Source organism: Crocuta crocuta, unplaced genomic scaffold (assembly GCF_008692635.1).
Source record: "Crocuta crocuta isolate KB4526 unplaced genomic scaffold, BGI_CrCroc_1.0 scaffold545, whole genome shotgun sequence".
Lineage (NCBI taxonomy): Eukaryota > Metazoa > Chordata > Mammalia > Carnivora > Hyaenidae > Crocuta > Crocuta crocuta.
This window is the reverse complement of record NW_027551563.1, coordinates 247,245-269,016: the sequence shown is the minus strand read 5'-3', so window position 1 is coordinate 269,016 and position 21,772 is coordinate 247,245. Positions and strand designations below refer to the sequence as shown.

The 21,772-nt window shown below is 35.7% G+C and overlaps 1 protein-coding gene across 1 annotated transcript in view; it reads left to right on the top strand.

The window, feature by feature from the left end:
* ROBO1 (roundabout guidance receptor 1) overlaps window positions 1–21,772 on the top strand; it is a 405,997-nt gene that overhangs the window by 329,832 nt on the left and 54,393 nt on the right. Inside the window, exons 10-17 of the mRNA XM_077750042.1 lie at window positions 4,386–4,591; window positions 6,364–6,445; window positions 6,612–6,780; window positions 6,882–7,048; window positions 12,504–12,625; window positions 13,315–13,546; window positions 14,722–14,843; window positions 17,764–17,935. Of these exons, the coding sequence (XP_077606168.1) occupies window positions 4,386–4,591; window positions 6,364–6,445; window positions 6,612–6,780; window positions 6,882–7,048; window positions 12,504–12,625; window positions 13,315–13,546; window positions 14,722–14,843; window positions 17,764–17,935 (1,272 nt within the window). The remainder of the gene's footprint in view (window positions 1–4,385; window positions 4,592–6,363; window positions 6,446–6,611; window positions 6,781–6,881; window positions 7,049–12,503; window positions 12,626–13,314; window positions 13,547–14,721; window positions 14,844–17,763; window positions 17,936–21,772) is intronic.

Genomic DNA, 21,772 nt, shown 5'->3' with positions numbered 1-21,772 from the left:
ACATTATCATGAATTGCTATATTTATGAGAATTGGTCAAGGATAGCAACTTTTGCTAAACTAACACAAAACAAAAACCTAACACTAATGTCCTAATTCATTTTACAGTCTCTGGGAAGATTTAAGGGGCCTTCTGTGTGCTTTGTGGTGGTACTGTATTTTGAGTTTTGTTTCCTTTATTTGGAATTCATTGCTATGGTGCACACAACTTAACAAGTATGTACTCATTCTTCACAGGTGAAGTATTATTTTTGTGAGTGCTGGCAGCGTTAGTATTTGCATGTTACCAAATGAAATCAAGAGTATAGCTAGTAGGCAGAATACTTCCTGGATGCTATTTGAATTTAGCTTCCTGGTCTTTCTTTATTGTTTGCAAACAAAACAAAGACAAAGGTAGAATAAAATACACTGAGAATTTGGTGGAGTAGCAAGTGTCTTTAAAACATTGCTCCTCTGAAGCTGTGGTCTACCCCAAACAGCTTTTAATTCAGGAACACAGAAATTCATATCACCTATTTAATTGAAAATGTTTCCTTGATTAGTAGGATGTAGCAAAATTAGCTAATGGACCACTAAATGATGTATAAAATTTAAAATCACTTGCATTCAAGGCATCTGGATGGCCCGGTCGGTTGGGCATCAGTCTTTGGCTCAGGTCATAATCTCACAGTTCATGGGTTCGAGCCTCATGTCAGACTCTGTGCTGACAGCTCAGAGCCTGGAGCCTGCTTCAGATTCTGTGTCTGTCTCTCTTTCTCTGCCCCTCCCCTGCTTATGTTCTATCTCTGCCTCTCAAAACTAAATAAACATTTAAAAATATTTTAAAAAAGTAAATTGCTTGCATTCATCTTTCAAAAGCTATTGATATGCGGAGAAACGAGTGTTAACTTTTATCCAAAAAAGAGAAACCTGACAATTACTGTTTGATTTGGACAGGTGACTTGTGCTTTCAATGTTTCAGTTCCCTAACTCAGAAGTATTGTAAGATATGTTTGCAAACTGATGGTAATTGCAAATCGATGTTTGTTGGTATATAAATATGAACTTTTCATACTTAAACCAGTCAATCTGTGTGTGTATTTTTTGTAATTTTTTCACTTAAAATTATTTTATATTTACATGTATTAACATAGTCTTTATGATCATTGCTTTCGAGGTAACAAAATCATACATCTGATGATACAGTCGCATTTTTTTTTGGATCTTTATCTATTTCATGAATATGCGGAAAAGATAGTCAGCTTTTATAAGCCCTGCTGGAACAAGGCTATACCACCTGTGACGCTGCTAATACCAGCAGTACTACCCACCACCATCACCACCATACTGATACTCACTTATAATAAGTTACAGTTATTCAGCGCTTCCTTTATGCCACACACTAATGCTGAGAACTTTTCACACATCAACAGTTTCAAATCTGACAACATCTCATTTTACAGATAAGGAAACGGAGGCAGAGACTGGTGAAAAGAGTCATAGAGATAATCCGCAGCAGAACCGAGATTTAAAACAATATTTTGTGCTGTCCAGTATGGTAGCCAGCTGCCACATAAGATTATTTAAATTGGAATTTTAATTACTTAAAGCTAAATAAAATGACACATCTGTTCCCCACTCACTTTAGCTGTACTCAGATGATTGGGATCCATGTGGTGCTGTTGGTTTTCGTATTGGATAGCACAGTTAGAACATTTCATCTCATGGCTACATCTTTCTCCAAGATGCATTGATTCACTTCTTAAAATTAATTGTAATAATGATAATTCATTCTAACAATGCCAGTGTAAAATATTAGACCCTTAATTTGAGGTTTGACTCAGAAATGGATCTCACTCTAGGGGCGCACCTGGGTGGCTCAGTCTGTTAGGTGTTCAACTCTTGATCTCGGCTCAGGTCATGATCTCATGGTTTGTGAGATGGAGCCCCACGTTGGGCTCTGCAGCAACAGCAGGAATCCTGCTTGGGATTCTCTCTCCCCTGCTCTCTCTGCCCTTCCCCTGCTTGCGCTCTCTCTCTCCCTGTCAAAATAAATAAACTTAAAAAAGAAATGGACTATACTCTTTAGTTTGTGTAAATTTAAATGTTATCAGTATTCTACTATGTGACAACAACAGAGTATTTCATTTTTTCTACCTAAAAATGTGAAATTTGCTCCAATGAACTCCTTCAGCTCTGATTTACCTGTCAGGTTTTTACAGAAAAGGGTAAGTGGCAATATCACAATCCATATATGCGTGTAGCTTTTTGCAATTAGGAAACCATCTTCATATCTCTTATTCCATTTAAACCTTCACAGAATCCCCTGAGCTGGCTAGAATGTTATTATCTTCCACAGATCAAACCAATAAACAAACAAAACAAACAAACAAAAATGAAGGCTTAGAGAATTTAAGGAAGCTGCCCAAAGACACATGACAAATGGAGCTGATAATTAACCTTACTTCTCTTCTTTTGCCTTATTTTTTGTAAACTACCCAGTATAAACCAGGAAGAAATAAATGATAGAGAAACAGCATCATTAGACTGGTTTGGGATAGGATGGGGTGAGGAGGTATGAATGATGCTAAAAATGATACAAACATCGAAGAACTATAAAGATACAGGAAACTGAATAAACTCCCAGATATTGCATTGTTTCTAAATATAATAAGACTACCAAATGTAAGTCACTCCATTACTGGATTTAATTATAATCAGTGATAAAGAAACACTGTTACTAATTTAATTAATGTCTAGAAATAAATATTCATTCATTCTTATAATCAAGAGAACACAGGTGGTAGAATCTTATGAAACCCCAATGCAATAAAACACTTTCATTCTTTTTTCATACTTATCAGGAGGGGCCTCTCATTTGATTTTAGCCAATCTCAGCAGAAAATGTTGCAAAGATAAAACATTTCTAAACAAAGGAATTAATTGACTTACATTTTTCATCTGTGCTGTCTCTGAAACACTCCTGCCAGGTTACAGACTCAGCCTGCTAACATGCCTCCCTGATAGTAGCAAATTCCATACCAGGAATCAAGGATGGTAGAGAACCAGAAGAGTGAACTGAAAAGGCAGTTGCTGATTTCACTCTCTTGCTTTCTTGGTTTTGCTCAAATTGAATGCACAAATCTAATAATTACTGCATGGTAAATGAGGAACAAATTGAAGTGTGGCTTTGGCTTGTGAAAATCTTTGGGGCATAGAACTTTGAACATGACACATCCAGCTTTGTAAATTGTTGAATGCAAAGTTTGGTTACTCTGGCAACCAGCTTCTTTTAATCAGGAGACTACTTAAAACTGTCTTTTATGTATTTGTGACTTTAAAAATGTTAACGAATATTCAGAATTTTAAAGCTTGTTAATGACAAAAATTTCTTACGCCTAATTTTTAGTTTTGAGTCATATTAAAAAAAAACATCTCTGGAGTTTCAACTTAATTGACTAGATCAGGAGATGAGAACCGAGACATCTCTCTATTTCAAGTTATTCTAGTTAGTCTGCAGTTGTTTCTGATTTTCCCCTAAATGATGGCTTTCTTACCTTATATAAAGTTTTGAGGCTTTAGTTTTTCATATAACAAGAAGAACAGTTTTTTAAATTATTATTATATAAGTGCCTTCCATTGTTTCCTTCCATAGTGCATTAAAACTACTAAGGTAATAGAATTAGCAAAAGTGTTTCCTGATCCCTGGTATTTCCAGTATGAAACTATGATATTTTTAGGTTAGGGAATTAGCTGGAGTTATATTTTTGGATTAGCCTCCTAACAATGTATTTTGGGCAGTTTTCCAGTTTTTCTGTATTCATTAGGTTTGGAAATTTTTTTACCCATGTACACTGTTAATAGAGTTCCAAAATAGAACCCAATCATATTGACTTTTAAGTTATGAATGTCCAAAGCACCTTGTGGAATCCAAAATTGTCAGACATGCCAGTATGATCCCATAATTTTTTATGTCGAACACAAAACAGTTATCAGATACCAAGTTGGCTTTAGTTCATTTAGGAAAATTTGTCTCATTAGTTTCCTTGGGGTGGGTGGTTCTTCATTGTTGTGTTTCATTTTTACATATTTCAAAGTTTAAAAAGTCCAGAATTCCACTTCTCACCATCCACAATTCTTATTTCCTCCTCGGACTCTTAAATGAAATCAGTCCCTTCACAGTGCAGCATGCTCAGGCAGTGGTTGGTCCTTGGAAAGGAGTGCATTGTATCTCATTTTTATGTCCTGAATCAAAGCATCATATAAATGCATTCTGAATAATGCATGGCTCCTACTTTAATTACTTGTTTAATTCGTTTGTTTCAAAGCCTAGAGCAGTTGCTGTTGCTTGGATGATTAGGAAATTGCTTCCAGTTGTAGAAATGTATTTCCTGTTTCTTCTGGCAGTGATTGCAGACCGGCCTCCCCCGGTCATTCGACAAGGTCCTGTGAATCAGACTGTAGCCGTGGATGGTACTTTAGTGCTCAGCTGTGTGGCCACAGGCAGTCCAGTGCCTACGATTCTGTGGAGAAAGGATGGAGTCCTTGTTTCAACCCAAGATTCTCGCATCAAACAGCTGGAGACAGGAGTGCTGCAGATCCGATACGCCAAGGTAACTTGAAATGACACCTTGCGTTTCCCGTTTTGCTACACTTTGTTTTTGCCTCCAGCAACAAGTGCTGAAGTCTCACATTTTAGAATCAATGAAATGCTAAATAACAATAATACTATATTTTTAATTGACGCTTTATTCTTTCAGACATTCCACTGTGTATACCTAAGATGATTTGACTCATAACTTAGCTCATAGCACGTGATTTAAGGTCTTTCTTTTTTCTTTTTCTTTTCTTTCTTTTTTTTTGGGGGGGGGACGAAAAGATTTTTAAGACGTATTGAAGAAAATAGATGGGAATTTGTGGGATAAAATACCTTCCAGATAGTGGTATAATGCAGTCATTCCATAAAGCATTTTTCAAAGATATTTTTCCAGGATTGTTTTACCTATCATGTCCATGAACTGTTCTTCTATTGTGAACATTTGGCTCACCATTCTGCAATTAAGAACACTATGCAAGCAAACACAAACTATGTAGCAGTGTACACACTGAGTGTACATTTCAAATCAGAATGTTAAATGATGAAAAGCCCACAAGTTTGTGAGAACAATTTAGGGATTTACCTTCCCAGACATCACATCCCTATACCTGTTCTTTCAGGACTGTGTTGTTTTGTTTTGATTTTGCCTTTTCTTTTAGGTCAAGATCAGACAAGCTCATAAGACATATGAAAGAATAGCTTTGACAGTAATAAACATAAATTTCACTTGCTTTATTGCCTATTATGGGTGGCTTTTTTAGAGTTTTGGATCAGCATAACAGTTCATTTTACGTGTCATGAAAGTTAATATGTTGTACTTCTTTGTGAGGCCTTTTGCAATTTTGTTACTACAGTTACCAGAGCAAGATGGCAACATTCTTGCTTTATGAAACATTACTTGAAGATAGAGTTACTTACTACCTTAAGCAGAGGTGTATGGGTTAATTATGCTAGTGATAATTTTAGAGAGGCAGATCATGAGCAGGGGAGGGGCAGAGAGACAGACACAGAATCCAAAGCAGGCTCCAGATTCTGAGCTGTCATCGCAAAGCCCGATGCGGGGCTCAAACCCATGAACTTTGAAATCATGACCTGAGCCAAAGTTGGATGCTTAGCTGACTGAGCCCCCCAGGTACCCCTCCTAGTTATCATTTCAAAGTTGAAGATGTGACTCCGGTTTGTTTTCTAGCATTCAGTCTTTAGAAGGGAAAGAGATCATTCATTCTGGCTGAGGTTTGACCTTATACTTATTAAAACTGCCTTCAGTTACAGGTTAACAAATAATAATAAAATAGGAAAAAAGAGTGAATACTTTGAGAAGAAATCATTTTATGTTTATCTTTTTTCTATAATATCTGTTTATCTCAGATAGCCACATGTGTGTAACTCTGATAAAATATGAAATAGCAAGAATAGTCGTTGGCTAAACTTTATCAGCATTACTACGTGATATTGAATACGACAATATAATTTAGTAATAAAAATGAACACTTTGAATTTGAATACTTCATTGTTTATTGTCCCTGACACTGAAAATAGTGATAAGGTAAAGCAATCAAATGTTATATTTTTATTATGCAATTAAAATAACCATATAAAATCTTTTTTCTCTATTCGTACAATATTTTCTTTCACATTCAGTAAAAATAGATTCAATTAAGAGGAAGTTTCTAGTCATTGAATTTTAATGTAGTTATCCATATTCATGGGACATATACAAACCTATCATGGCTTTTCCAGCCCATTGAGCTCTCGGTTGTTGCAAATATTTATTTTCTGTCTTCTCAGCTGGGTGACACAGGTCGGTACACCTGCATCGCATCAACCCCCAGTGGTGAAGCAACATGGAGTGCTTACATTGAAGTCCAAGGTAAATTAGATAGCATTTTTATCTTAAAGCTTAAAATGATGTTTATTTACTGGTAAATCGACAAAGTGGATGTCCTGATGCCCAAAGAGGTGTATAATTGTATATTGTGCCTTTATGTGCTTATCTGTAATGTGTAAACATCTGTCATCTTTTGCCCTTTTATTAGAATTTGGAGTTCCAGTTCAGCCTCCAAGACCCACTGACCCAAATTTAATCCCTAGTGCCCCCTCAAAACCTGAAGTTACAGATGTCAGCAGAAATACCGTAACCTTGTCATGGCAACCAAATTTGAATTCAGGTGCAACTCCAACATCTTACATTATAGAAGCCTTCAGGTAGAGTGAAGATGTTTCCTAGTTGGGTTTTCTTTCTTTATTTATCATTAAATAAAGATATATTCTAACTTGTGTATTCTAACTTGTGTATCTGTCCTCAGCCATGCATCTGGTAGCAGCTGGCAGACTGTAGCAGAGAATGTGAAAACAGAAATATTTGCCATTAAAGGACTAAAGCCTAATGCAATTTATCTTTTCCTTGTGAGAGCAGCAAATGCGTATGGAATTAGTGATCCAAGCCAGATATCAGATCCAGTGAAAACACAAGGTAAATACTGATTGACTCAACCTCGTGACACTTACTTATCCTTAGATGTTATAATTTTATAAGTCAATAATTTGTACTGCATAATGCTATGATTGTGTATGTAATATAGATCTGTTCTTTGTGTTGCTCAATTAATTTTTAATACACAAACACATTGTTTGCAAACTTTATTGTTTTCTGCAGTAAGTACTCCAAGATAAGATTAATAACAGAACAATGTTTCCCATTTTATAAAACCATAATCTAGTAAGGTAAAAATATTATGTTGTGTTGTATTATATTTGTTTTCTTGATTTTTAAACATGGTTGTATGTGGGTGTAAGCTCTTAATCACATAATAATTGTATTTAAGATTGAGTAAATTTTACCTGTGTTTAGATTAGCACTCATGAATTTCTGGATGAGTTTTGAACATCACAACCCTAATCAAGTAATACTTTGTGGAAAATCAGGCAAGTTTAAGAGATATTTGGAAGATAAACTTGAATTTGTTCTTAATTCAGCAGTCAGCCTCCAATGAAGCATGGGGAAAAATAATTTAGGTCTGTATATTGTTTGGCCTGTCTTTCATTGTCAATTATATGAGCCATGATATATTAAACTTTTAAATGAATGTCATGTATATTTGGTCAAAGCTGGATTAAGGAAACAGATAAAAGGAAAATGATTATGTAGGAGCTACTGCTAAAAACATTTGAAATTATAAATCTGTTTACTTGGGCCACATTCTGGATGTACTGCTTTTTATTGTCTTTTATGAATAAAATCCATATTTAGTTTTCAACTGATTATCCCCTATCTGCCACCATACTCCACTTCCTATTTTAAAGCTTTAAGAGGAGTAAAATTTACATAATGAATAAAAAGATGATATGAATCAACCTTTACCTTTTTAAAAATATAGTCATTGTAATTAAAATATGCTTATCCTTCTATGAACACAGAAAGATAATTCTAGACAGCAGTAATTAGAAATAGACAAGTTCTCAACATACAGAGGAATCGTAATGTCTCAATCATTGAGTTGAACCTTTTCAGAGGAAAAAATGTAACTTACTTAAAGTGCTGGAAACAAGTTGTGCACACAAAATTGAAAGACTTGAACTACTTTTTCCTGGTTTTAGTGAGGGTCTGCCAGCCATTTTGCATGTTTTGTCGTTTCTAATGGGTGTATAAAGAATCTCTGTGCAAGGACCTTTTGTTCCAGAATTTACTACCGAAAAAGCAAACTGAGTTTCAGAACACGCCCACATTTGCCTCTTGCTGTGTGAGTCCAACACACCCAAATGCCTATATTTGCTCTGATGATTCACCTCATGAGGAACGCTAGTACTCTTAGAGCTTGCCTTAACGCAGTTTGAGGTTTTCAACATTAGATACACATTTGTAAAGAATGCAGACACTACGACAGCCGTAAAGTGAATTTAAATTTCTGTCCCCAGTACACTGGTCTACCTAGGAGACTCCCCTGAGTGAAAGTTTTGACTGACTTCTATTCTGTTACCTACTCCTATCAATTATTTTGAAATATGCATCCTCATTTGTAAATGAGGAGGTAGTTCATGTTTAACCTGAAGATTAACTTAAGTCTTCTTACATTTGAACGGACTTACCTTTGTACGTGAATAGCTCGTGGAGCAGCCTAAGTGGAATGAACCGTGTCAGTGGGAAGATGAGATTCAGCGAAGTCGGCATACAGTTTTGAAATCCGAGGATTTTCCATCTCACCTCCTGAACCCATTAGCTTTGCAGCCCTGAACAAGTTAGTTTGTGCTGAGCTTCAGTTTCCTCACCTAGAACATGGGGCTAAAATACCTACTCAACAGGTTTGGACAAGGATTAATCAACTTACAAATATACAAGACTCAGATCTCGTTTCTGTTTTACACCATAAGAATTTGTTACTGGACTCACATTTCTTTCACTGTCTGGACTAAAAAGGAAGGAAGTTGATAAGCTTTGAAGAGACCGTAAAACTGAGAAAGTCAAGATGCAGAATGAAAGCTTCAGAATTAAATATGTCTCAACAGACTGAAGTGATGGGTCAGCACTGACAAGATTAAGATTAATGGAGCAAATTTAAAAGTCGGCTACTTAAGTTTTAAAAGTTGGCTGTAGAAGGACAAACTGAGGATACTGGGCCTAAAGGGAGAGTACATGTGTGTTTCAGGGTGGTGGGGGCAGACAGATTTCCATGTTTTGAAGTACATTAAAACACTTCTTTGACCAACTGAGTGACGTAATTCCCAAAAGAACACATAAAGTTTTGACGGGCATTAGCAGAATTATGTCTGGGTCAAGTCATCTCCCTTTACTCGAACTGGTCAGATTCTAAATGGAATGATATGCTTTTTGTGAGTACTATGTTTTCAGGAAGACTTTTTTTAAATTTATTTTTTTTAATTATTTTTGAGAGAGAGAGAGCACGAGCAGAGGAGTAGCAGAGAGAGAGGGAGACACAAAATTTGAAGCAAGCTCCAGGCTCTGACCCGTGAACTGTCAGCACAGAGCCCGACATGGGGCTTGAACTCATGAACCATTAGATCATGACCTGAGCCGCAGTTGGACACTTAACCAACTGAGCCACCCAGGTGCCCCTCAAGCAGACTTCTAAGAGAAGAACAATGAGGATACTTAGCGGGGCTTCATTGAAGGCTGAAAATCACATCACTGGAAAAGAAATTCAGGGATCATGGCATGTTTTACCCCCAAAATAATAAAGTTAGAGCAGACATGATTTTTTTTTTTTCTGTAACATGTTAAGAGACCATCATGCAAAAGAATATGCTTATTTTAACTCCAGGCAACAAAACAAGATCAAAGGGTAGAAGTAACATTGAGGAAGGTTTTATTGTCTAGTTCTTGGAGTGCTTTTGAGATGCCGTGCAGCCCAGCTGAAGTTAGGCTCATATTGGATGTAGCAGGAACCTGGGGAAAAACCTAGAAGAAAGTACAGAACGTGTGAGTAGTAAGGGTAAAGAGAAGAGCCAGGAATGAAGGGCATTCAGGAAAGGCTTGTCGGAAATCAGTTCATGAGAGAACAGCCATAGTTTCTATAAGCATTTCTGTAACATGGCTGCAAAAATAAGTCTTCCCCAACTACGGATTCCTGTGAAGGAGTTGGGTCAGAGGTAAAGTTACAAGGGCAGTTTCCAGTTCAGAACTCCACTAGACCCATACATATCACAGTTGGTATTAAAGCTTTGTCACAGGGTTATTGAGGTGTGTTTTCCCAAAAACAAGATTTGATAACACAAGGGAGAGGAGGTGAGTAGTGGGCGAGCCATGGGTGTGTGGGCCGTTGCTGTCATGTTGGGCTTGCTGCTCCTGTAACCGCTGTGTTTCATTCATGTGTCCTATTTACACAGCATTCTGAGCCCTATCTTTGAAGAATATGTACACAGACACAGAATGTACAGCATATGTATGGTATAGATAATGAGAACTCACTCATTGTAAATAATGAAGTGGGGCCTGGATAATCTCTCTTGAGAGACTGTGTATAAATTCCAACCCCTGGGAACCAACTGGAAAGAATGACAATCTAAAATGTCCTCCAAGTTGGATTCTGAATGTTCAGAAGGAACTTTTACATTATAATCCTTTTCTTTTTTTCCCAAGAGGAAAAAGAAGACAAGCAAGAACAGGACCAATTCATAAACTTTTCAATGTTATCAGATATTACTTTTGAGTTTTCTCTCTGATGGGAAATTTTCTAAATATTCCAGACTGCTGTTGCCAAAACGGTTATGCCAGGCAACGGAAGTTGAATAATTTTCACGAAGGGATTGACTGGCATGAGGAAGGGAGAATTCCTGAGACATAAGGGTGACAGGCAAGTGCCTTTCACCTGTATGCTGTGATAATCAGTTGCCTGAGGGCCAGGGTTAGCCAAAGATGTTTGCAAAGAATGATAAAGTGTGAGAGTCCAAAATTATCTCCATTGTTTTTCTCATCGTGCTTATTTATAAGCTTAATTGATAGGCGTAATATACGTGCAGTCAAGAGTATTGTATCTGAGAACATGAAAAAACTTGATCTGTCTTCTGTTTGCTTGCCCTTCTATGGAGTCCATCACACCTTGGCAACCTCATATTTTTTTTGTCATTTCAAGTTTTAATTTAAATTCTAGTTAGTTAATATAGAGTGTAATATTGGACAGCCCCATTCTTAATATACCTATTTTTTTGCTTCTTATTTAGAGTCAGTTATTTAAAGACTGGAACTGAAATTCAGAAAACTAAAATTATCATTTCTGTTGTTCATGGGATGGTAAATATTCTAGAATATGTATGCCAACATATAATACTCTGAGAAAGAGAATTCTGACCACCAAAAATTTACTTATTTTCTTCCCTGCTTCACCCTGTATTCCCTTTTATTATTATAAGGAAAACAAAATATCTGTATTTGGAAAACCTCTTTAGAAATGGACAATTTTTACTGAGTACAGACTTTAGTAACTTTAACAAAATCCATCCTTGTTGGGGAAAAATAAAGTGCAACATAAATGAACACTTATAGTAGTTTAATTCTTTCTTTGTTTGAGGTCTCCTTTCTTAAATTTTGGTATTCTTGAGACTAAGAACATTTTATTAAACCTTAACAGTGATACAATAACTGAACCCAGCAAACCATCAGTTAAATAGTTGTTAAGTGCTCTTTTTTCATCAGATTTATTTTGTTCTTTTCTTCTTTTTCCTTTCCTTTCCTTTCCTTTCCTTTCCTTTCCTTTCCTTTCCTTTCCTTTCCTTTCCTTTCCTTTCCTTTCCCTCTGTTCTATTCTATTCTATCCTATTCATTCCATTCTATCCCATTCCATTCCATGCCGTTCCACTCCACTCCACTCCACTGGTGGCTTCTGTATTCCCCATTGTAGCTACTAATAACTTACCACATATCTTTTGGGGCAAGATATCTAAATTAATCTTATAAGATGTAATGTATCTAATTTATTTTTGTGCCAGCTTTACACTTCAATGTTTCCATTCTTTTCACTTCTCATCCACTCTATTGTAATTTCTGGCTCTCTTCTTTCTTGCATAGTCAAGATTACTATCGAATTTTGTAGCAAACTCAGAGGGGATTGCACTAGGCTCCTCATCCTTGGCGAGAAACCGATCATTACGTGGTAGGAGGCACCCTCAGATGTTGCTTTGTGTCATAGTTATTTTTGCTTCCTGCTCTTTCTTGCTTTCTACTTGTCCTCTGCTTGTTCTCCCTCTCTCCTTTCTCTCTCTCTCTCTCTCTTTCTTTCTCTCTCCCGATCATCATCACCATGCTAATGAAAATGTTAAGTTGTTGCCATTTTCTTTTGTATAACAGGCTGGCTTCACAGTTGGAATGACTCCTCTTTTCTGAGAGTTGATATGCATGAAAGGATTGTTTCTCTATGTTTTCATTCAAGTCAGTTACATTGCGTAGGTTGTAACACAGTCTTCTTGGATTGTTGCAGATGTTCCCCCAACCAGTCAGGGAGTAGATCACAAGCAGGTCCAGAGAGAATTGGGAAATGTTGTGCTGCACCTGCACAACCCCACCATCCTTTCTTCCTCTTCAATCGAAGTGCATTGGACCGTGAGTCATTATTGTCGCAATATTTGATTTCAGTTTTAATAAGCAGATGACTTCTGGGAGATCATTGTATAAAAAAAATGTATTTCTGGAATAGTTTGATTTTATTATATATATATAATCTGTTGGCCCACTTTTCCACAATGACAATTCTGTAATGTAAGTATTGTTTATTATCGTAGCTATGCACTAGCTTTAAACAAACAAAAAGTTTCATGTTGGGTTTTCTATTCCACTGCAGTAGTAAACTGTATCATTCTCAAAGGGAAGAAACACAGAGTATTATTTATAAATATATAACTTGTGATAAGATCATTACCGCATTTTTTTTAACAGAAATATTTCAGAGTAGTGTTACCTGGGTGATTAAAATTAGAAAGTGGAAAAACGCATTTCCTCATCCCTCTGATCCTGACATATATCTAGATGTGTGGCACAGAACTGCCATGATGGCTCACATTTCTGCATGAACCATAGAAATTAATATCTATTATTAATATATTAACCTGAAAAAGTGAATACATTATAAATGATAGTGATTAGTTTTTAACATTCTGTATTACATAAACTAGAAAACTACACAGCGAAGCCAGATAGAATTTTTTGTATTTTGTCACATTTAATTTTCAAAATTTTTAAATAAACCAACAACATGATATAAATGGTTACATTTTTATTTGTCCTTTTAATAGGTGGATCAACAGTCTCAGTATATTCAAGGATATAAAATTCTTTACCGGCCATCAGGAGCCAACCATGGAGAATCGGAGTGGTTAGTTTTTGAAGTGAGAACCCCGACCAAAAATAGCGTGGTTATCCCGGATCTCAAAAAGGGAGTCAACTATGAAATTAAGGCTCGTCCTTTTTTCAATGAATTTCAAGGAGCAGATAGTGAAATTAAATTTGCGAAAACCTTAGAAGAAGGCAAGTACAATGAAATGTGTGGTCGTTGTGTATTGCAGCATATTTGTTGGGTTTTTAACTTTTTTTAATGTTTTTTAAATTTATTTCTGAGAGAGAGAGATTGAGAAAGAGAGAGACAGTGTGAGCAGGGAAGGGTCAGAGAGAGGGAGACACAGAATCTGAAGCAGGCTCCAGGCTCTGAGCTGTCAGCACAGAGCCTGACGCGGGGCAGGAACCCATGAAGTCGGACGCTCAACTGACTGAGCCACCCAGGCGCCCCATTTGTTGGGTTTTTATTAAGTTAATTGAAAAAATTTTAATGTTCGTAGTGACATTAATTATTAACTGTCTTGATATTGAACATTGTATTTTGCTAATAGGATTTATTAAGTAAGAACTACTAAAAACCCAAATTCCCTAGTACTTGACTTGCTTCAATATTGGCCTCTGTAAAAATGTGCAAATGTAACTGTGTGTTACTTTTAATGGCATATACAGGACATATTCGATTGTTCAGAACTAAAATTCACGTTTAAAGATAAACTTGTTCTCAATTTGCTTGACTTCCCTTTAATTATTTTCCATTCACTTATTGAATGTTATGTTGAGTAATGAATTGTAAATAAGGTGAGTAATGTCTTGGGGATTTCTGGCGTTAGCTTTTGATGCTTATGCCTCATGTCCATAGAAACCCCTCAGCTCTAGAAAAGCTGGTATGAGTAGTTATTCTATAACTGGAATTTCAAACTTAATACTTACACAAAGGTTACATGTCACAAATATACTCTTCAATAAAACTAGAATTTTCTGTAAAATATGTTTAGTACCTTGATTACATAAATGGTAAGACATTACATTAATGTCATGGGTGATTAATGTATACCTTTCTACTTTGGAGCATTTTTAGGGAGAACATGGGACTAATGTTTTAGGGTAGGAGAAATAAGAATTTTCCTGGGATAGTTTGTGGAGGTAATCTATGTAACTTTGGTTATGGGAAATTCACATTAGCAAAAGAGTCAGCAACACTGAAGAGAAACATAAATCATTGGAGAAGATTTGGATCAAATACAGCTTTAAGACATAAGCACAAATTGATATAAATTTTATATAGTTATTACTTGACTTTCAATGCTGTGTCTGCTTTCAGTGTTCTCTAATATACTCATAATCTATTTTTTGAAATAATTTAATAGCACCCAGCGCCCCACCCCAGAGTGTAACTGTGTCAAAGAATGATGGAAATGGAACTGCAATTCTTGTTAGTTGGCAGGCGCCTCCAGAAGACACTCAGAATGGGATGGTCCAAGAGTATAAGGTAATGCACATAGAGCCATTTACTGATGGACACTTGTTTAAATTGTGGATATTTGGCGCCATCTGCTGGTCTTTGTGGTAGCATGTAAAATTATTTGCAAAAGCCTTTCCTGTTCAGTAATTGTGGAATAATTGTTAAGCCATTTGAAGGAACAATTTAATAGAAGTAATCTATATGGTCACAAGATCTATATGTCCATATAATTTCACACAAATAGCAAGTATTTGCTGATTTAAAAAGTAATTTTTTTTACCATAAAAATATACCTTGAATGTATTTTGCAGGATTTGGTTGCCCCATGAATTATGTAGGAGTCAAATTCTATTAAATATGTTTTTTTCAAACTGTTTGCAATGTTCAAACTTTGGTGCTAAGTTGGAAAACTTATTTTAATGGACACAGAAATTTTTTTTCTATAAAGTTTGTTTTAGTCTCAAAACAAAATTTCATGTATCAGAGGAGATTCAGTTATAAATTTATGTATGTTTAAATGAATTTTAAAAATATAAGATGTCAAGTGACTTAATCTAATAATCCCGATAATTATTTTTACCTGTGAAGTCATCAGTTTTAGTCAATAAATTTAAGAGTCTTGCATAGATTTTGAGCAAATATTTTCAAGCCTGACAAGTTACAGTAAAAACTAAGTTAATATCATGAGATGGACCCCATCAATGAATCTATATTATAGGAAAGGCTTAATGATCCATGATAAATGAAGAGTTGATTGATTGAATCAGGGGAATCTCAATAGAAAATAGATTTTGCAGGTCTTTTCTTCAACATGTATGTACACATATTGCATTCTAGGAGAATTTTAACTGCAAAACATTGTATTTCTGTAGGTAATGCTTTGTATTTACATGATACCTGAGTGTTTTTCTAGTTACTATTTAAACTGGGATACTTTATGAGTTTCCTCATATATGTGAATATTATATACTGTGTCTGTTGATAGAAAAGTGATATTAAAAAGGTGAACACATTTATCTTCTACAGGTAATTGCATACTAACATCAGAATCACTTATGGACTTAATTTTCCAAGTATAGGTACCAGACCACCATTCTCCACGATTCTGATTCAGTAGGTCTGATAGGGCACCTGCATGTGTATTTTGGTAGCTCTTTCCAAGTCGATTCTGATGTGCACACTTGGTAAGGCCCAAATAGTGACCATCAATGTTCATTTGAGCAGCAAATTGATTTGTAAAGCAGTCAGATATACTGAGTTTAATTTAGGTCTTAATATTTTCTTCAAATGATTTTTAAAAAGAAACTGAAAACCTCTTTATGAAATGTGCATATATTTTTAAGGGGTGACATTTTATAGTATTTAATATATTCTAGGATATTTCAAATTAGATCTTCTTGCGTAATTGAGTCATTGAAAGGTAGGTAGGAGTCTCTACAATTTAAGTGTTTTCTCATGAAATTCAAAGTTATCTCAATACTGGGGAGTGACAGGATGCTGTGGTTCACTCCAGAAAAGTGAACTGTTATAGAGATTATTAAGGATTTAAAATGAGGCAAAGTCTCAGCTCACAAGCAAAATTGTGTAATGTAGGCATTTTCCCCTAAGAGCCAAAGCTCATTTCTCTCCAGAAGAAATGCAAAAGGGTGGATTTCACTTAACTTCATGGTCAATTTAAAATAATAAAATGCCTTTCAGAACCTGATTGACTGGTACAAAATCAGTTTGTGGCTTTGGTTCAGCTGTGTAATGTAATTGGGGGTGGGGGGATGGGAATCACAAAGGACTCTCTATTTACAAATGGTCAGATCCTGGTATAGAGTCTGACCATTTGTTGGTGTTGTGCATTGAAACTATATTAAAATAATCTTAACTTCCAAAGAAAAAATAAAAGGTTGTTGCCCATGTGATAGGGGACACTGATACCCTTAGATTTATTTTAAATCCCATTCCCTATTAGAGTTTAGACAATAGGCCACTTGAAGCTCACCCTACGTCTTGCTCGAGGACATTGTAAAGAATATAGAGCGTGTTTTGCTACTCCATGGATCATTTTCTTATGGTAACTTAGTCCAAATACTGTCATGCACCATATCCAACTTCTTGAACATTGCTGAAGATCACTCTATGATTAAATAATCCTTTAGTGAAATTTAAATTAAGGATTACAGTGTAGTTCAGAAATCTTAATTTCCTTAAAATAATTTCCCATCACAAATATCCTTATCAAAGTTAATGAGCTATACAATAATTTTTCTTATTAGATGAACATTTTTCTTTCAAATATGTGTTGTTATTCTTCCTGATCTCATGTATGTTATCAAAGACTCACATACCACAGGCTGAGTAGACTCCTAGGAAGGTCCTTTCTCCTTAGATCCAATTTTATTTATTTGCTTTTAAGTAAACTCTATACCCAACACAGAGCTGAAACTTAGGACCCAGAGATCAAGAGTCACATGCTCTACCGATTGAGTCAACCAGGTGCCCCTGTCCTGTTTTGTTTTAAATAGCCAAATCATACGAAGGTACTTTAGATTAAGCTATTGTTCTTTATCTGGATATACACAGCTTTTTGCAAAGCGTTTTTTTGTTTGTTTGTTTTTGGCAAATAATTTCTAGATGTTTTAAAAAAATGAAACTCTAATGATTTGGACTGATAATAAGAACCTGTGTCTTTGAGCAAAAATGTGTAGACTTTCCCATTGTAATCCTTTCAAAGGATATGAGAAAATTCAGAGAGGTTTTGAAGGTACTACTAACCCTAGAATTGACTGGAAGAGTCCTCGTAGAACCAGATCATAGGGAAAAATGACTTTTGCAGCACCCTGTATTAGGTTCATGAGAGGTCTGAACTTGGTCTAGGTCTAAAACTGAACTACTATGTTGATCTTTGCATTAACTTAAATAATTTGCCAGATTAAAATTCTCTGTACTCTTATTACAGGTTTGGTGTCTGGGCAATGAAACTCGGTATCATATAAACAAGACAGTAGATGGCTCCACGTTTTCTGTGGTCATTCCTTCTCTGGTGCCTGGGATCAGGTACAGCGTAGAGGTGGCGGCCAGCACTGGGGCCGGGGCTGGGGTGAAGAGTGAGCCACAGTTCATCCAGTTAGGTGAGTGCCAGTACAGATCCGGTTTGAGAGTCTCTCACTGTATCCATTGTCCTGCCTTTTTTTTTCTTTGAAAATAGAGCTACAAAAATGATGTTAGCTTTGTAAAATATATGTATTACATAAATACAGAAAAATATATACAAGTATATAATTATATAAATATGTAATAGACAATATATTACAATTGTGTAAATATATAATGTATATCACAAATAAACTTAAACTTAGCCAAGCACACATTTTAAATTATATTTCAAGCAAAGGCTGTCAGCATCCGTTGTCATCCTAATTCTATCCTTTTCTTTTTTTTCTTTATTTTGGTCTATTTAACAAATACTGTTAATTGAGCACCAAGGATACCTCAGTGAATAAGAAAGTCTGAATGTTCATGGAATTTATAGCTATTTGGATTAAAAAAAACTTCCATGAAAAACTTAAACTAGGTATTAGAAATGTAAGCAGTATGCAACTTATGTTTACCATTTTGGTGTCTATTTTTTTTTTTTTAAGTTTTTATTTATATTGAGAGAGAGAGAAAGGAGAGAGCAGGGAAGGGGCAGAGAGAAGGAGAGAGACAGAAAGAGAATCCCTATGAGGCTCCACACTGTCGGTGCCAAGCCTGATGAGGGACTCGATCCCACGAACTAGGAGATCAAGAGGCAGACGTTCAACTAACCAAGCCACCCAGGTGCCCCTATTTTGGTGTCTATTTAAAATTGTAATTGCTTTTTATGACAAAAAGATAGATCTCAGATCTCCAGTCTCAAAGAGAATTGTAATATGGTTATGTGCTAATTACTTAGAAAGTTAAATACAATATGTGCTTCAAAAGTGGTTAGATGAATTAAAAGACGGAAAAAATAAAGATCCTAACAGAGAAGCCTTGTTACTACACTTTACTGTAAACAGCGTGGCATGAATATCAAATACAAATTATTAAGTGGTTACTAGAAAAACATAAAGCAAATAACAACAAAAAGAGCAACAAATACAATGATAAATGGAAAGGGAAAAGTGTCAATATTAAGAAGCTACATTTAAATTACAAAGATGCTGAGTGCACAGTCAACATTGTATCTATTCCTTTCAGATCAGAAGTTAAGCATTCGTAAGATTTTATGTCAGTTCTAAATTACGGAAAAGGACCAGATCTATGCATTTTGATACTTCACAGATAGGTACATCGTATTTTTGCATTTGAATGATAATTGAGGACATACAAGAAATTATTTCAAAACAAAATTTAGAAACATTTGGCTTTGAATAAACGTTTTGTATACGCTTCACATTCAGTTTGGAAACTTCTCTTGCTGTTCCACTGTTAAAACAATGCTGTCTTATCTAATTGCGGACCTTCTGTGGTATAACACATTAAAGTCCACCTGAAGTGCAGTGATTGTGGGGTAGGACTCTGTTCTGTGTACACATGGAGGGTCACCAGCTGATGCGACTTAACCTTTTTTAACATGGAGCTTCCAAGGTTGACACAAGGCCAGCAGAAAGAAAGAAAAGACACACAGTGTAGGGGAGGATTTAATGGTGCAGATCTAGTAATAGTGCATGTCCCTCCTGCCCAGAACTCCAGTCATGTGATTCCAAATAGATGGACAGGAACACCACAAAATGAAGTCACTGGTGAGGCAGCTACCTCCCCAAAACTCTGTGCTGTTGCAATAACATTCCACCCTTCAGAGGAGAGCTTGCTTCATCTGCCACAACTATGGACCAGGATTTGATTTGGGAATTATTTTTTTAAACAGTGATTATCTGTACAACCTTTAGGCAACAATAGTTTCATGCTTTATTTCAGGATCATTTATTATAAAATTCCAAGCAATACAGGAAACTAAGAGAATTACTTGATACAACATTAGGTGAGATAAGAGAAAAACAGTCTAAGTATAGACCTTTTACACAGTTGCTGGTTTTATGAGGTGTCAGTATTATTAAAATTGATATTATAAGTTGCACTGTGATGACCGTATACATTGTTGATGTCACTTACATACTTTGTAACATTTGATTTTAGTCCTGTGTTTTCAAAGCTGAATTGGCAAAGGACCATGTGTAATTTTATTTATTTAAGGTTTAAATCAAGGGATTTGAGGGTCCAATTGGTTTTCTTGAAATTATAAACGTGTTCCAGTTTTCCATATCTTAATATAGCCTCAGCTGCAGGGAGACAAAGACTGAGATACAGAGTGGCCATTTTAATTCATTAGTCACACCACACTATATTCTCTGATGCCCATCTGGTCGCTTGCATGGAGTCTCTCTTAGCTGTCGCCATAAAATCTGAAGCTGCCCAACTTAACCTTGCACAGATAGCCATGAAATCTATAAACTTAGTACATACAAAGAGTGTATCAGGAAAAGAAAGAATAGGTCCGCTTGGTGAACTCTCAGAGGATGAAGTGCTTTTAGAATAACCGTAGATAAAAGAGGCTGGAACATGAAATAAAACTTTCAGTCAACAAATTGTTGAAGACAGGTAACTGGGAGAGCTTATAAAAATAGGTTTTTCAGGCTTGACCCTCCACAGAATAAAATCTGGTATTCTGTTTAAGAAAAAAAGTTAAAAAGTAAAAAAAAAATTAAAAATAACACCCACATACATGCACGTGCTCGCGTGTGTGTGTGTGCGCGCGCACGCGCGCGCACACACACACACACACACACACAGCTGTGGCATTTTTCCCAAGACTGTTTCCTTAGCCACTAAATGCTGCTTATTCGTCAAACCAATGTCTTATTGGGACATAATATCATTTGATAAGAAAAAATAATCTGTAGATTTTTTTGGGGGGGGAATGTTATTCCTATATAATAAGCTCTACTAGTTATTTTTCTGATAAAAAAGGGGATTTGGGGCTAGAACAAATGTTTCTACTTTAAAGCAGGTGGATTAGCAGAACATTTTTGGAGTCAAATGAAATTTGACGAGTGTAAGAAAGCACCAGCCCTAATGAAATGGACCCTTGTTTCACCAGATGTTGTGGGGGAGGAGCATTAAAACCATGGACACTGATGGGAATTCCACCCACTGGGCAACCTTGCTGTTGGCATCAGTCAGTGCCCACAAAGTAGAATATGGCTTTCATGTGACTCAGCATTTCTAGTTTTCTACACACTCTGCTGACTGCTCTGTGTGATTCAATGGAAGGGCGGGCTTGCACAACGAATCTTAGTGGGTGTAAACATAAATGCAAAATAAGTACATTTTAACAGTTATAAATTCCATCATTTTTAAATTCCAGAGTTAAAATAACAAAACATACACCTTTTTGACTTTTCATAACACTTGATAGTTCTTGTCCATATTTAATGTTCTTTTATCTGCTGTTGGTCATGGCTATTATTTGAAAAAGAAAGAGATGACTTAAAAAAAGAAAAGAAAAACTTTGGGACACCTGGCTGGTTCAATCGGTAGAGTACCAACTCTTGATCTCAGGGTTGTAAGTTCAAGACCCATGTTGGGTGTAGAGATTTTTTTTTTTTTTTAAGGAAGATTATTCATAGTTATTTCAGTGGTAAGATTATCTTAATTTTTTTGGTTTTATATTAAACTAAATTTTATAGATCCTTGGAACTATAGGCCCAAATAATGTGTTTATAAGATATTTTAGAGTCTTAAAATGATAGCCATATAATTAGGGTATTGTGACAAGGAAAATATTCTTTTTTTTTCAATATTGACCTTAAATAGAGGAAATGACATTTTAATTGTTATCATTTTAAAACCTATAACTGTGGGTTTCTATAGAAGTCTGAGACAGTTTATCTCTTTTTTATACAACTTTTGCTATTCCTTATTTGTATACTCTTGTCGATGTATTT